Here is an 18254-nt window from a genome sequence, read left to right as displayed (position 1 = left end):
CCACATTTACAGACAAGCGCGCACACCATCTGGCTTGATTAAAGTAAAGAAAAAGTTTTCAGTCAATCAGCAGGAGACAGTATTGCTGTCGGATAGAGAGTTGTTTCCATTAACCTCTGTACATAAGTGGTGATGCAGATAATGTGCACACAAACACACACACACACACACACACACAAGAATATGAAGAGTCTTCTCTCTTTCTGCATCCAAACACTCAACATCCAGGCATAGTCTGTCTCTTTCTCTGTCTCTCTCCCAAACCAACACAAAGGGATGTGTTGGCACAAACACACATGTGCACATACACATGCACACAGAGTCCTATCATGCCTTATTTTTAGCTGTTCCCCTCCCCAGCCCTGACCTACATCACAGTATGAATAAAGCAGCAGAGGGATGAAGAAAGTGAGCTCAGAAGGGGGAGCGAGGGAGGGAGGAGAGGGAGGGAGGGAGGGAGGGTGTGGGGGTTGGGGGGGTCTAGGGAGGGAGAGACAGAGAGAGACACACCGGCAAATCCAGAAAAATGAATTCCCCCCTGTGTGAAATGACAGTTCCAGTTCTGTCAGCAGACCTCACCTGCTTCTTCGCTCCCAGAGGAGGATGCGGAGGGCGAACACAGACACGCACACACACACGGGGGGGATACAGGACCTTGGGGCCGGCAGAGATCAGAAAGCCTCATCATGCCACAGACTTGACAGTAGATGCTTTTCCCACTTTAAATGAAAGCTGACAAAAGCAGCGAGCACTCAACTTTGAATTATTGAGGCTGTGTGTCTGCAACATCACAGGCCGGCTGTTATCGGGGTTGAACAATGCTTTGGCGCCTTTCGCCAATAAAGGGTACTTAAATGAGCAGCTTTTAGGGTGGAGTAGTGCTTGAGGACAAGATGAAAATTGGATTCAGGTACTGTTTCACAGCCTCAAAGCAGTGAATAAGTTCCATGTTTTTGATGTAGCAGATCAATGCTTTTTATACTGAAGGCTGAAGGCCAGCCAGGCTTTGTAAGCCTGAATACACGATCCGTCTCTCTTTGATTGTGCAACTCAACACTCCTACTGTACATTCTTCAAGGATGAAATTTGCCGAGAAAAAACCTCTGGGTGTTGCATGTAAGTCAATTACATACTTCATACAAATTCATTCTGTTGTAAGGGGACAGTGTGAGCTGAAAAGCTCAAAGCCTGAATGTATTTATCCAAGGAGAAGATATGGAAATACTCTCCTCTCTCTCTCTTTCCCTTAAAGGTACACTATGCGGGATTTTACTGAAAAACAATGTATAGACTGATACAAACATAATCCCTCTTAATCATCACTTATGACTCACTAGAAGTGTGTGGTGGGGTATTTATCTGCAGAGACCCCACCCTCTGCATGTAAATTAATTGCTCTCTCTCTCTCTTGCTCATTGGTCTTTGGAGGACAGGTCAACATGAATGCCGTTTGTTTACAAACACCAACCGACAAATGCTGCATAATATACCTTTAAGTGTAGCATAGAGAGTCTCCTAAGTGGTGGAAAGGTCCTTTTTTTACCTTAGGAAACTGGTTCTCTGCTGCTCGCATCCACATAAATACACTGGACTGTACACACGCACGTGCACACACACGCACGCGCACACACGCACACACATTTAGGCCCTTCTGCATAACACCTCCCTTGTGTGTTTCCGATCCCATTTCATTAGCAGTCATCCAGCTCGGCTAATGTCTCCCTGAGCACCGCGTTTTAATGCTCATACAATGTCTTTCAAGCTACATTAGGAAGCGAGAGATTGTGAGTATGAAGAGAGGCTGTAATGTGTCATGATATTAGCTGTAACGTTATGGATGTAAAGATGCTACTCTCCTCTGTCCTTCCCAGGTTACCTGCCCTCATCTCGTCAGCGCTCTCCTCCTCTCTTTTGTTTCACCCCCCCTAAATTATCTTCTTTTCTCATCTCTTCTCTTTGCCGTATCCTCATTTCTTTCCTCTTGTTTATGGCTTCAATTAAATTATAGTTGTTATTATTAGAGTTGCTTTCATTACTGTAAATAAAATAAGATTATGCTAAAGGTTTCATCCGCCTCTCGTGTCAAATGATAATGTAATTTTCAGAATGTCATTTCAATAAACAATAAGTACAAAACGCAATTATATCCTCAACATGAGGTGTTTGCCTTTGTTTGATGCTGTTGTTTTCATACACATCGAGTCATTAAGGAGCAACTTAGCAGCCACTGAAAATCTTGTTTTTGCTGACCTCCCGTGGTTTCATTTCTCACCTTGCTGAAAACTGTGCTTTGAAAAAGTCGCCTTGTTATTCTGTGTGATTGATGAGAGAAGGCAATTTTGGGGCTATTTTTAGATGGGTAACTCTCCGTGATAACAGTAAGCAGCAAGGTGAAGCCCAGAGACATTACTGTTCCAGTGTGATTAAAGCAACAGTGTTGCAACAGTTCAGTGACTACTACTCGCCAGCTTCATCAGTCGCCTGAGGAATCGCTCTGTGTGTCGTCATGGTGTCTATAGAGAACCGTCACCCGGTTATAAATCCACTGTATCTGCTTTCTTTGTTCTCAGATATTGATGAGTGTGCGACCCAGATGCATTACTGCCAGTCCAACACAGTGTGTGTCAACCTGCCCGGCAGCCATCGCTGTGACTGTCTGCCAGGCTTCATCAGGGTGGATGAATACTCCTGCACCGGTACGTCTGCATGGAAACACATCACTGATTCTTCAGATCATGCACACACAGGCTCCAGTCAGTAAAAAGATCATCATCAAAACCATCAAGTAGTATACTATTTTCTTTGCTTTTTAACTTTCAACTTTTTAATCAGGAGGGAAAAAAGGAAAGGTGTTGTTTGTACAGTCTGCACATTGCAGAACTGTACTATAGTGTGGGAAACTTTGATAGCAAACCTGAAAAAAAAACAAAAGGTAGCACAGATCGCTACTGTTTGAGCTTCTTTTCTGCATAAGTTATAAAAATTTGGAATGAAAGAAGGCAAATTTTGACTTGTGTGATGGTTCTGGGGCTTTTCAGGTCTGTTTCCCAGTGGCTTATGAGCTGGAAACTTTGTTTTGAGTATGTTCACAGGTGATGATAGCCCTCCCACTTCCCCTCAATTCCAACTCTGCAACCCTCTGTAGGCTCACTAGAAGTGAGACAGTTTTGATTGGTTGATCTAAATTGAAATATCACCATATATTGGATGAATTGGATGCATGAAATTTGGTACAGATATCCGGTTCCTCAGATGATCAATCTAATGAGAGGCAAAAAATGGAAAACCCAAGTAGAATACCTCTTTATTTTAGTAAATGTACTTTTTTATGCATATAAGAAACATCTCAGACAATCAAACAGATGAATGAGTAAATCATTATTATTATTAAGTTGGATCTAACATGTATGTTGCCTCCTCTCTCTGTTTGTTTTACTCCTGTACTACAATGATTGCAGTTTTGAGTCTGACTCATGCCAGCCTGCAGTGACTCCCACGTGTTAGAAAACGGTAGCTTCCATCAGTTGTCGGCCACATGGCTCTGCGACTGTGATGCTCTGTCTTTTGTCCAGAATTAAAGCTTTCAGAGAGAAGTGAATACAAACTGATTGATGAATACCTCAGCGGTTGTCTTTTTAAAGGTCGGGAGAATCAGCGTGTGATCGACAAGAACGGGTGATTGCAGCCATTCAGTTTTTTTTAATGGCTCGTCTACAGTAAATATTCAGAGTAAAAATATCCTGCTTCCTCTACATCCCTGATATTCAAAGGCAAAGTCTGGGAACAGATTCACCAACATATTTACCTTCTTTTAACACACACAATGCAAATGCTATATCTACGTTCATCCCTGTGGATCTCAAGCAATTTCTCAACGTAGCACAGCGACACCTGCAGGTTTACTATGTCTTTCCTCCGAAGGGACTCAGAGCAGCATGCTTTCTCGAGAGTGAATAGGATCTGCTTGGTTTCTGCTCAGTGTTTCTCTGGAGTAGTGTTCTTTAATTAGCTCAGAGTTGGCAGCCACGCAGGGACAAGGATCCATGGACAATCAATCTATTTTGCAGCTTGTAAACTGTCCTGGCTCCTGACTGAGAGCCCAAGGAGCACTCTACATCTGCTGGGAGAGATAAATCCTCTCTCTGTCTCTGTTTCCCTCTTCCGGCTTCTCCTTCTTACATTGCTCAAGGGTTTGAGATCCTCTAAGTGAATGTAAAAGAGTTAGCGTTCACGGCACAGGGTGGCGACTGCTCATATTTCACAATGCTAACACGATTGCACATTAGCTTCTGTAATTGGAGTGTCGTGCTCAAATCTGCATTGTTATTCTTTGTTGTGTGTCTGTGGATCTGGAAATGTTTTTGTTAATGATATTACTGTCACTGCATTAAGCAGGACACACAGGCACACCGGAAACCAGTTTGTAATTAAACAGAGAAACATTCTATCAGCAATTAGCGAGGAGCAGAAATTCAGAAGCTATTCTGATGTAATAGTGGAAGCTGAAATTAGCCTGCTGTGCGGAACTGTAGAGCTTTTATCATTAATCATAACAGAGGTTTTGCATTGATTGTCACTCACATCACCTCCTCATACCAGTGAGGAGGTGATGTGAGGTTGTTTGTAGAGCACTAAAACCAGGAGGGAAAAGCCATATTAATGTCAACGATCCATGTAGTATACCATACAGTTAATGGTCAGTGGTTAAAAAGTGGCCTGAAGGTGGGGAGACACCGTTTTTTTAAGATTTCAGTTGTTTAATCTATGCAATATTGATTATTTTTATGATGGGGCATTATTTCATAAAATGACCATACTGACCAAAAAAGGAAAAGTGATCATTTTTCACTCATTTTATTTTTATATAAACTTTTATAGCACTAGCAGTCTGTAAGGCTTTGTTTTGCATACATAATGTTAGAGCCCTGCAGGAACAACAGGTAAATGTTATAGGAGGATTAGTAGGCCTTATCAAAATCAAGGTCCTCAATAGATATTCATGTTGATGGTTGCATTCAGAAAAATGTGTGCTTGGTTAGCAGTGGTGAAGGACGTATTCATATCCTTTGCTTAAGTAAAGTTTGCAATACCACTAAAATTTCCAAAACTCCACTGTTTTATTGTTACTACTGCTGCATTACCGTGGCAGCATTTTGTAGCCAGTCAAGGTGGAGCTAATTTTACTCATTGTAGATAATGATGGGTAGTTAAACCTAGTTGATTAAATGTTTTGTGTGATCATTTTGATCTGCAAAGGAACTAGTAATTACAGCTGTCAGATAAATAAAGCATAATGTTTCCCACTGAAATGTTGTGCAGTAGAATATAAAGTAGCGTAAAATGCAACTTAAATGCAAGTAATGTACAGGTAGGACTGGATGTACCGATGTTGATTATTAATCTACATAGCCCATTAGAAATAGTCACTTCACATTACCTCTCTTCTCTTTTACTTTTATCTGTCTGTACAAAATTCTGCAGTTTGTGCAGATTAGCTCTCAACAAGAGGGATTTTACATAGTTTGTTTAGTTTTTTCGTACGTATGCACAATTGCAGATGTTGCATGTTTGCCACTCAAGGGTGATTGACCGTACTGTGACATCACGTACCTTCCCTCTTAATGTACGGAAGTCACTGATGGCAGTATTGTGTTTGCCTTTTTTGCCTCAGGCCATTGTGTGCAAGTCTCTACGGACATCAAACAGCTCTAAGCTTCATGTGCCCACAAACTTACCTGACATCACTGTAGGCACCTTTCAGTCATTCAGAACGTTACCCTCAATATTACAAAGGGAGCAACTTCATTCTCAGAGGAATAAAATGTCACCTTACACGACAAGTCATGTATCACCTTTTGCATTGGACGTTCTCCGCCTCATCTCTCTCCCTCCCTCTCTCGCTCTCTCTCTCTCTCCCCGCTGTTGTCTGCCCGGTGGACAAGCCTGTCCTTTGTGAAGACAGGGCCCTGTAAACAATAGGAGGCTGCTGTAATTGTGGTTCCACTTGATTTCACCTCTCTATGAAAGCAGGCAAGCAGCTCTGGGGAAACAAGGGATGGACAGAGAAAGGAAGAGAGGTGGCAGGAAGTGTGAAGTTCTATAGCTTCCTTGTCAAAACGCCACTGAGCTATAGTCACATCCATGTTTATGCACCCCAAATCAGTTCACTGTTAGTCCAGGACGACTTTACCTGCTGTCTCCATGTTGTTCAAAATAACAGGCTGTGTCCCCATTTAAAGGAGATTTGATGTGATAAACTTATTATGTGTACATAATTCATAGAGTTGTTGTTTTTTTTTTTTTGGTGCTCAACACTCAACACTGCACTTCACAGAGTTCAGCCGCCTGTCAATCAAAAAGTGTGGGTAGGATGATGATGATGATTTATTTTTCCTTTGGACTTTCTCACATCCGGATTAACCACTTTATTAGGCCCTGGAACAAAAATGAGCTGCTGATGAAACCACCTTTCCTCTTATTCTCTGTGCAGTCTATACAGTTTTTCTAAGCTGAAATAATAACTGGCCCCAGGTTTGCATATTTGAGTATGCACCATATTATCACAAAACCGAAATAATAAAGGTCTTCTATAGTTTGACGTCACAAAATCTCCTGCCGCCTCTCGACTTCTTGGATGCTGTGTTTTTTTTCCCCCGTGCAGCTCTGATCCTGATCACACGGAGGCTGCATTTTACATTCTGTGTCCTTGTTTACTAGGTTTAACAGAAAAACTCCTCTGAGGTTGACTTGTTTTGTTTATGTCTGTGAGATCAAATAGTTCCAACCAGTCACTAGAAGCCCTTCCTCCATTTTTAATCGTTGATGGTGTGTTTCTACAGGCGTATCCCTGTTCTCCGACGAATGGACAGCCGGAAAAAAAAGCTGTGTTGGAGTAGAGTTTGTCCGCAAAGAGCTGATTTTTTTTTCAGTTTGAGGCACTTGCAGCGCTCCGCCAAAGGCATGAGGTGCATCGGGCAGATAAGACCTTGTTCAGACAAGAAACAGATGCAAAAAAGGTGCATTGATGTGATGGAAGTTTTGACAAACTATCCCCACTGCCCTGTCCAAACAATACAAGTTGCATTCTTCCGTTACCTATAGGAACCAATTAGAAAAATGTGCCCTTCACTGCTAAATCACATCCAATGTGATCGAAACTTTCGTGTATATCAAGGAAAGACTTTCTTGACATGAAGTGCTTAAGAATAGAAAAGCTTTCTTGGCTGTAGGGTGAATTACTGCAGGTAGAGCGACATTTATGATATAGATTTTTTTCATGTGGATTATTGTTTAATAATGTGTTGAGCTGAGACTCAAGTTAGCAATAGATAGATAGATAGAAAAATAGAAACGTTATTGATCCGGAGGGAAATTTAGGCATCCAGCAGCTTATATGAAACATATGAAACACCGATACGCACAAGAATAAAAGAATAAAAACACAGCAGTGAAGTGATAGTGTAGCCACCAGAACTACCACAGAGAGCTGTCTCTATGATAGAGTATATGCAATGCAAGGTGATTATTGGAAATAAATATATAAACCAATACAAACACTAATTGTGAATAATGTAAAAAAATATTCGCGAGCGAGTATTTCATATTTGCATGTTGTTTACGTCCCCAGTGTGTACTCACATAGCCAGTAACTGACACTCCAGCAGCATGCAGGTGAGCATGGGTAGCAACGGAGAGGCAGCATCACACCTAATAGTCAATTTCACCCCGCCATCGCTGTGAGAAGTTGAATAGCCGTGTGGCCTGGGGGACAAAAGACTTCCTCGGTCTGTCTATTGAGTTGGACTGAGACTGCAGTCTGCCACTGAACATACTCCTCTGCCTTGAGAATATGCTGTGCAGAGGGTGGTGGGCATTGTATATATAGATACCAGTGTTTACCCTCAGTCTTTATGGTGCAGCGCAAGCAGAACTCAAGTGATTTCCCCCATGGAAGGTCATTATGATCTCTGACTTCATGTGTTAGCGGGTAATCGTTGTCTGCCATAGGTAATTGTGGAAATGGTTTTCTGGCTCCCAGTGTGTACTTATCTTATGATCTCTGGGTTTTAGAGGAATTGTTGTCTGCATTAAGCAGACACTGATAAGGCACACAGTTACAGATTAAACCGCCGGAACAAGAGGATTAAAGTGCTTCCTTCCTCTCGGCACCTTCCTGTAAATAAACTCCCAACAGCTGGTTCAGCTCTGGCCTGCAGATAAAGTGTTGTATAGCTATTTAAAATGGATGCCTCTATTTGAAGCTCTAGCTTTGCACACTGTGTGACCAGGAGAAGACTCATAATATATTTAATCTATTAAAGAGTTTGGTGACTGCCAAGCTACAGTTTATAAACCTTTCAAAGTGGACTCAAGACACTGTAGTTTATGGACTGTTACAATGTGAACAACATATTCAGGCCAGTATTGTTGGCCGAGTTTATCACAAACTTATTGTATTGGTGTATATGTTGGCAGATAACCAGTAGTTTTTTTCTTTTCGGATGATTTATTTATGTGTTGGTGACCCTTATTTCTCCTTAACTGAAATATAAAACTTTTTTTGGCCTTATTTTTTGTTTATATCTGTGAGTTAAAGGGAAACTCAGGTTTCTGTCCATCACAGCTACACTTAAGGAAAATATTTAGCCGCTAGAAGCAGTGGCTAAATGTTGCAGAGATTTGGGAAAACGTGAACTCTGGCAAGAATGGCGTTGATTGGGGAAAGGAAGACTCATATGGCTTTAGAAAAAAAATAAATCCAACATAAATCATCTAAAAATCAATCAAAATCAAAATATAATCAAAAATAATTTAAATCTGACTGAAAGTAAACACATTATGTCCCTTGGAAAAACCTCTATAGCTTTTTTATCTACAACAGCTGATTTCCAAGAGATACACTCCATGGTCAGCTGTATTCATACGTGCATTCGGATTTTTTTACACTCAAATATCTATCTATCTATCTATCTATCTATCTATCTATCTATCTATCTATCTATCTATCTATCTATCTATATATATATATATATATATATATATATATATATATTAGAATCACATATCGATGGCTGAAGAGCAAAACCTCCTATCTGAAAAATGCACTTTTTTGAGAAAACTAAAAAAAAAAAACGTGTTGTTTTTTTGCCTAATGCTATTTGTTAAGGATACCCAATACATAATACACTGTTTTTGGACTATATTACTATATTATGTGTTAACAATACCATAATAACCATACAAACATACAGTAAACAATACCACATATCCTTAACAAATAGCATTCTGCAAGAAAACAACAAGTTTTTTTTAACCCTCCTGTTGTCTTCCCGTCGACCGTGCAACTTTTGTCCTCCCGGGTCAATTTTGACTCGGGAGGACAAAAGTCCACAGATGCTATAAACTTTAATAAAACACCCAAAATTAAATGAAAGTAGTGATCATTACTTTTACTTGCAAAGTGTGTGGTACTGAACCATCCATGTGATTTTCAGGCAATTTGATGAAAGAAATCCATATTTCTGATATAAAAACATTTGAAAACGGGTCAAATTTGACCCGAGGACAACAGGAGGGTTAAACAAGTTTTCTCAAAAAAGTGCATTTTTCAGATAGGAGGTTTTGCTCTTCAGCCATCGATATCTGGCTCTAATCAATATTCAATCATCAATATTCTGTCCACCTGTGACTGCTTTATTGTACCTTTAGCTGCATTTTAACTGTATTGGTGGTATTTTAACTGTATTGATTGAATTTGGCAGATTCAAGTGTTTACTTCTGGTCGACTAATCCTTTAATCAGACAGCAGCCGTGTCATGTGCCGCTGCCTTTGATCCTCTAATGAATATTTCTCTTCTATCCTTGTCTACACTCCGCTAATCAATACTTGACTTTATTTCTTTATCAACCTGCTGTTCGTAGGCAATATGCTTAGGCTCTGCTGTATGGCTGTCCAAATGGAGCTGTCATTAATTTCATGCATCAGTTGCTACACATTCTCCAAAATTCTAGCATTGGGGAAGGCTGCATCCCCCTCAAGACACATTATATATTTAATGAAAATTTAATCAAATCCAATTCCAATTATACATGTAATGAATGTGGAGCTCAAGTGTGGCAAGCCTAGTAACCTTGGCAACCCTTCCTGTATACATTGACTCTTCAAAAATGGAGGTCACGCTGTCAGGCTGGCTCGGCATCAGCCAATTTAATAAGCCCATCAAACACAGTTTGGAAGAAGAGTCAGTTAAGTTTCCCATAGTCCTTACTTTCATCCATTTTAATTGGTTCTGAGCGGTCGGTGTTTATATTTAGCTTCCCCATAAAGATTTGATATGTAAGGAGTGTTTCTTCCTGCTCATCAGCAGACTGTACAACATCCAGAGTGATGTCTGTCGTCACATTACGCTATTTTTCTTTGAGCTTCAACTCTTCTTCTTTGATGCATTGTCTTCCTTTTCCCCTGGATGAATACACACAGAGACACGTGGAATAAAAATGCACTGTGGGTATGGGATGGATGTTTACTGACAGAGTACCTTAATGGAACATGCTTTCATTAATGTGAATTGCAGCCTAAGCATCTTTATTGCCCTGAGCTCTATATTTCATTGGGTAGTGAAGGAATTGCATTATCTTGCTGCCTCTGTGCTGCTGCTACACAAAGAGATGAACAGGGGCGATCGGGATATTACTGTACTATAAAGCAAACTCAACATTAATGCGCAGCTGTAATTCATGATGTAAATGAACATATTTGCAGCTTAATGAGAAGCACTTGTGTTTTAAAGTGCCAGGTCTTAAGTGCTTCATGTTAATAATAACATGACTGTAACACACACACACTCACACACACACTGCCTCAGCAGCCGTGCAGATTTCTCTTTTGGTGTCACTTGTCCTGCCTCCCTGCTGGACATTGATCACATTTTAAAATGTGCTTATTTACTCTGTGAAAAGTACTTAAAAGTAGTAAATGAGGTAGTAAAATTGTCGGGCCTTTGTTATCGCTGTTCGGATGTTGAGCAAGAAATTGCATATGTGCATTATGATGCATATTGAAATGGTGGTTTGGTGGTTCAGGAAGTACTCTGCTGTCAGTGAATCGTAGGGAGGCTGCAGGGAGGCTGTCATTGGTTTCTGAGTGTGTGTGTGCATGGGTGGATGAGAGTTGTGTTGTACCCAAGCAGCAACTACCATGACTTGAGGCTGAAGCCAATGCAGAAATACCTTAAAGTGCAACGCCACTGATGGCTGCTAGATACTGGCTCCATTCAAGTGTCAACGTCTCTCTAGAAATACTAAGTCAATCATTTTTTTAGTTATTATGGTCTCAATCACTAAATTTTGTGTGCTGGTGGTTGTTTTGGGAATTATTGCTCCATTAATGAGATTCAAAGATGTATAGTAGTTTTGATATCTGCTCTATGGGTGTTGATTGACAGCTGTGATTGACAGTTGGCTCACTTGCTGCTCTCCCCGGTTGAGTCAGGCTATAGTCGCAATATTTCAGTAAGTTTAATATTACTTGATAGCTCCTCCAGCCAGCAGTTAGCATAATTTAGTGAAAGTATCTAATGTTAGACCAAGTGTGCTGTAATATTTTGGGAACTGGGTTTTACTTCTTGGTCTTCTTGTTTACTTTAGGTAATTTAAGCCCAGTATCGGCTTTTTGCTGCCAACCACCATTTATGCTCTAGCCTGATGTGAAATTTGAAACATGACACAAAATCAACAAACCACACAACTAAATAAATCTTTTATCTGTGCCTTCCAAAATGAACCATACCCTTATAAAACAACTCATATATACAGTACCAGTCAAGTTTGGACACATTTTCTCTTTCAAGTGAATGGAAAGGTGTGTCTGTACTGTTCCTATAATTAATATTTTTATATTAACAATGGATCATATGACTATTTGTATGTCAAATGATTTGCTTGTAATTAGGAGCCTGCAGAGAATCATAAACACAAAATGAGAATCGTACACACAAAACGCAGTATACAGAATGCTTAAAGCTCTTCACCAAAACACTCATCTTATATCATAGCAAAAAGAACAACAAGGTCATATACAGACGCATACAGCCTGGAAACAGTTTTCCAAAGCACACTCTTAAGATTCGAGCCATTGCAAGGCCACTTCTTATCCCTAACACTGTGTTTACTCGTCTAGCAGAGCAGCAGCAGCAGCAGCAGGAAACGCTCTATGTATCTACACTGGAGGCATTCAGGTACAGTGTTGAGCGTAGGTCACCTGCGTTTTGGAAGTGCACAGAGCCCAATACACAATGGCTGTAGTCAAGCGCATGAAACTGAGGAAAAAAGACATGAAGCCTATAAAAATACGCTTCGGGCAGTATGTGGGCTGAGTGGACAGCTGTATTGATTAAAATAGAAGGGTACTGTTCTGTCAGACGCACGTGACATGGAAGACGCGGCTGAGACGCTTTCAGTCTAGACAAGGTGTAAGTGTGACAAAGGGTTGCATGCATCTTAAAGTTATATCAGACATTGATTCCAAATTTAAACCCTTACAGTAGATGTCAACCACAGAGGTTGAAGGTCTAGTTAGGTTTATATAACTTAATCTATTTGTTTAAAGTAAAGAAATATTGTCTTCATGGTTAAAAGAAACCACACTGACTGTTTAAAGGAAACAGAATATGAGCCCCAGGTCTCTAGTATCAAAGTCTGGTACTTTTGTGTACTTGGCAAACACATTAGTTCATGGTGGTTCCCAGTGACATTTAAGCCAGACCACACTATGGTAGTACCCAGATGTACAGGACTGTTGTTGCAGCCCACCCTCAACCCCACCAGAGGGTCCAAAAACTGAATATTAATAATGGTGGGGGATGAAAACACCACATTGTGTACAGTAAGTGTCCACAGAAAAAAATAAATAATTCATGACAGCAGGAATAACTACAGAACAGTCATTCTTTAGATGATTTAATATTGAACTATTATCCTCAGAGTGTTTACATATAAGTAAGAAATGCAAATACATATTGATTTGCATCTTCTTTCTGTTTTTAATATTTTTGAATTAAAAAAAAAGACATTTTAATATTTTAATAGAAACTAACCTTGTGCATATCTTAGTGCCTTGGTTGAGTGATGACATTAGTTATACAGTCAAGAATAAGAGATGAAGGGAAGAAGTAGCACATAAGTTTCCATCATCATAAAAGGACGCAAAAAGTCACTAGAATGCAAACAGGTCTCTATTGTTCTTTGAGATAATTTGTTTAAGCCACCTTCTGTCTTCTTAACAATAAAATTTACTTATTTCTGGACACATAGCTTTCATGCAGTAGCACTGAAATCTAATTAATTGACCGACAAGTCAAAAGAAAACTCTTGAACTCCAGGTGCATTACTGCAAGAAAATCAGAAATTTGCTATAACTAATTTCATGGAAATCTATGTCCTCCAGGCTAAATGCCATGACAGGCAGTCAATATTATTTTCCCACAGGACAAGCACAGGACAGATCTCTGCTGAGTTCACATTATGTCAAGATGAGCAGCACGGCCGAGACAGAAAGTAAACATGACGACTTTGCGTAGGCAAAAAAAAAAAAACAAGACAGAATAAAGCCTTGGAAAATCCTGCCATGCTCTGTTTTTTTATGGGCTTGTCACTGGCCATTAAATTTCACATTACTGAAGTGTTCTGCTTGACATTATTGAATGAGACTACAGTAGGAGCTTAAGAGATGAGAACATGTTTTAGAAATTTATTATGCAAAGCAAAAAGTGAATCATGAGGTGTTGGGTTTACTCAAAGACGCCCATTTACAAATAACGGTTCAGAGCCCTGCAAATGGGACAGAAGACAGAAAGACAGACGAAATATGAAAATTAAAAATCAAAATATGAGAAAAAAAACAGCAGACGTCATTTTCATGACAAAAACAACACTGAGTTCAGTTTAGTTTCTCTGCAATCTCTGAACCCATCAGCTATCATCTGACAATGATTTAGCAAGTAGCCAGTTTATACTCACTTAACATTTTAAAATAACTATAACGACTTTGTTAAAGGTATTTGATTTTCAAAGGCGCTATTGGTGCACAGCGTTTTTGTCTGATATTTTTATTTTGCAGCCATGTCTATAACAAGACCACCAGTTCTGTTTTTGGCTTCTTCATTGCTATGATTGTACTGTATTAGAAGCTCTTTGGTTACATACAGCCCCGGGAGAATCACCAATTCCTGTAATTTTTTCAAAGGCAACTGTATAATCCACTTTGAAAGCAATTCATTTCTTTTACTACACGAGTCAAACGTTCCTCCACACAATACACAAACATTGATACTTTTTGTTGGTGTTTTAGGTCCAGATGACATTTTAGCCGATGTTTTCTGCCTCTTTCGCCCCCCACACGGACTTTGCAACCAAAGCATGTTCCTGTAGAAATCACTGCCTACATTTCATATGCCATCCCCGCTCAAACATGATCACTCAATACTACTCAGACTACAAACGGAAACCAGAACAGTTCCGATACTAAAATCTTGTCCCTTGTGTACAGGTTCTGCAATCATCTGCAGATGTCTGTTTATAGAGATTAGTTTCTTTTTTACAATGATGGAGATTGATCAGATAAAGTAACAGAGAAACAAACTGTCATCAAACTAAATTGGTGAAAAGATTTATGTGCTGGAAGAGAAGTGTTTTGTGTGGAGGAAAAGTTTTTAAAGACTCTGGACAGATGCCACTCAGTCAGCTGACAGGCCCACTGTAGCACACTCCCAATATGAGTTAGTAAGCAGGTGGACACAGAGATTAAATTATAAAACTGTACATCATTATACAGACATTACTTGTACCTTTTAAGGAGCGCTGAGTGATTTTGCTATGAATTATCCTGGAGATCCTTCCTCAACCTTAAAGACAACATATGTGACACTGATTATTGGACTATACTGACAATGACTATGTGTTAGCTTAAACTGTAATTATTTTGTTGTTTCATCACTGTTAAAATAATGGATTTTTTGCCTTTTAGACATGGATCTCTTATGGAAAAGTTCCATGTTGACTTTAGGGCTGCAACTAACAATTATTTTTATTATTGATCACTCTGAACATTATTATATTAATTGTTTTGTTAGAAAATTGTGAAAAATGCCTGTTATAATTTCTTAGAGCTCAAGGTGGTTTTATCCAAAAACCAAAGATATTGAGTTTATTATCATGTGTGACACAAAAAAGCTTAAAATCCTCTCATTTGAGAAGCTGCAAACAGCAAATGTTTGCAATTATCTTTAAACAATGACAAAAACGATTAGTTACTGATTAATTTTCTGTCAATCCACTAATCAATTTATTGACTAATCGTTGCAGCTCCAGTTCAAACATAACGTTCGAGACCGGGTAATGCCGGACATAACATACAAAATATGAGGCAGCAGATTGTTTCCCACATTATGTTGCTAAGCTGTCTTTCCTGATATAGAGACAGAACAGTTGTCTAAAGTCACCGTCAGACCAATTTCCAGCCATTTCTACAAAAGCAACGTAGCAATTTATCTGTTTTGGTTCATTTTCAGCATCTTTAGCAGGCAGCTGTTTTCTGTGAGAGCTCTATAAACCCACTGTACGCTACCTGCCCAGACAAAGTTAGCAACTAGCCGGGGAGCAGGGTTAGTGGAGCATTTAGCTGGGGAGATGAAGAAGCAAGTGTTAACTGTTAGCTTAAAAGGTATGTCAGTATTGAGTTTATAGCTTTTTCCTGCTGCCACCAAGTGGCCAAAAAACTCACTTAATACAGGTTTAAGGTGTAGTTATCAAAGCTTTGTTCCTATTCTGTCATGCTATGATTGGTTTGTACACTTTACACACAGGTTCTATGTAAAAATGCTGTAATCCCGTGCATTATTTTACTGTTAATGACTGATTTTATGTTTAGTATTTGCCATGTTTCTACTGACACAGCAAACCCGCCACCCCTCACTCCATATTGACTCAGATTCTTCCACTGTCTGTCATTAAAATAGCTTATAATAGTGTCCTCTATTCTCAGCAGCATCAAACCACTCAGTGGTCCTGTAATATTTTAGAGTGAGTGAGGTTTTGCAACAATAAGAGCAAAACCCCTGCTGTGTCTAATAATAGGCCTTAGTAAGATATGAATAAAAGGAATTTACTTGTTTTATACTAATTACCATCCAAGTCATGTATTTTCTTAAAGAGTAATCACTATCTCTTATGACACACATGCTCAAACATATTATACTACACTCTACGAAATGTCATTAACTATTAGTTTGATCCTTCACACTTCAGAACGGATTACATTGAATTTCACACTAGGTCAGAGCTACTTAAGATACATGATTAATATATTTACATTTGAATAAATATTTGAGGCATCTGGATGTCTGTCTTATCCAGAACAAATTACAATAAGAACAGCAGTCCAGGAAGCTAAAATTAGGAAATTTTGAGCATGACGAGCTACTAGAAGTGAAGAGCCATAAATCAGAGACAGCAGTAGAAAGGAATATATTTATGTAAAACAGGAAAATGCTTGGCAAAAAACAGGTTGTCATCGCCTTCCAATATGATTTATATGAGCTTTTTCTGATGTGGCACTCCTTCTGGCTAGGCAATAATGTTTGTCAGTGTTTTCTAAAACCGTTACAAATGACTGTTGATTGATATGAGTCTCTGGTTAAGGATTGGTTAGGTTTAGCACAATAACTTCTTGGTTAAAGTTATGGAAAGAGTGTGCATGGTTAAAAGAAACAGATGTTGACTATTGGTTAGAAAATTAGATGTTCTACAGAACCTTTTGCCTTCATTATTCCCATACTAGAGTTGTGTAAATGTAAACATAGGTGATCTTAAATGTGTGACCCATCAACCAATGCTGAAAAATCTGCTATGTTATGTATATTTCATTACTCTGAGTCTTCTGCTGAGATATCAGACAACCAAAGAAATGTTCTCCACTACATTACAATTCTGCACCTAAATTTGTTACTTAGTTCTTAATGAGATTGTGTCCAAAATCAATTTGTATGTATCTATTTTTGCTCAGATTGAACACGAAGCAAATGCTGTGGACACACATTAATAGTTCAAGGCAGTGCAAAGTGAGGAAAAAGAGCCTCTCTTCACTGAAAATATTACAACTTTACCACAGAAATTTGCACAATTCCAAGGCTTCCACTTTACCTACAGATACAAAAGGCAAAAGGAGAAAAATAAAATACTACTACAGCTTCTGGTAAGTGTTTACCAGTTAGAACATAAGGTGTTTATGTAAATAAAGAAAATAAAGCAAGGCAAATATTCACTTTGTGTTTAATATGAACACATCTTGTGTTGAGTAATTGTAAATTTATGCACTTTAGTGGCTTAAAAAAGTCCCACAATTTATTTAAACTTGTAATGCCCATAACATTTACTGCTTTTTGCCTAAAATCCCTTATTGCAATTCCTCATGGTAGATGTGTAAATTACTGTTATGCGACACTACTACTTGTCAGTGATCCGTACTGTATTTCAGACATAGCTCCATATAGTTCTTAGTTGTGACCTGGTCATCGTTGGTCCCAGTAATTCTGTGAAATAGGAAAATAACTTTAGTCATGCCTTCAGTCATCCTGTTACTCCGTGTTCTTCAGTGCGTTGACAGTGCAGAAGCCATTCTGAGTGTGACGATTGCTGTCTGTAGTTCTGATGATCAGTCATTATGCTTCATTAGCCTGGTGCTCCGGGGGGTCACCTCGACATGTCCGAGCCTGACACCGCATCACTCTATTATAATCACTAATTAGACCAAACCTGACAGAGATGTGCTTCACGCTCACACGAGGCTGTTGTTATCTCCAGGAGATTCACGGAGCTTACTACTGTCAACGCTGTAACTTCCCTGTGACACGATCATTCATCACCGGATAGGGTTTTTGCATTTTGGAAAAAAAACAGAAACCCTAACTTGTAGATCTTATCAATCTGTAATGGTTAGTAAATGCCATTAATTATTCTGCGAGAACTGTAATTTGTTTTTCATTCAACCCACCAAACGACAGCTACAACGCCTGATTTTTGCTGCTAGTGTTGTCTAAAATAAGTCAAAATTTATTGAAGCCGAAAAGTCCAAACATTTTTAAATTAAAGCTGCACAAGCATTATTTTTAATTAACATTTAATCAAATGACTCAGAGGGTCAAACAGCTCCCAATGCAGATATTATATGTGGGGGAAAAAAAATGACAGACAAGCATTTA

At 39.1% G+C, this 18254-nt stretch overlaps 1 protein-coding gene across 1 annotated transcript in view; it reads left to right on the top strand.

Annotated features, from left to right (window-relative positions):
• The window catches only part of LOC121899247 (protein kinase C-binding protein NELL1-like), a 280357-nt gene that overhangs the window by 187801 nt on the left and 74302 nt on the right, over nt 1–18254 (top strand). Inside the window, exon 13 of the mRNA XM_042414949.1 lies at nt 2571–2696. Within this exon, the coding sequence (XP_042270883.1) occupies nt 2571–2696 (126 nt within the window). The remainder of the gene's footprint in view (nt 1–2570; nt 2697–18254) is intronic.

This window comes from Thunnus maccoyii, chromosome 1 (assembly GCF_910596095.1).
Source record: "Thunnus maccoyii chromosome 1, fThuMac1.1, whole genome shotgun sequence".
NCBI classification, from domain to species: Eukaryota; Metazoa; Chordata; class Actinopteri; order Scombriformes; family Scombridae; genus Thunnus; species Thunnus maccoyii.
This window is presented reverse-complemented; position numbering and strand designations above follow the sequence as displayed.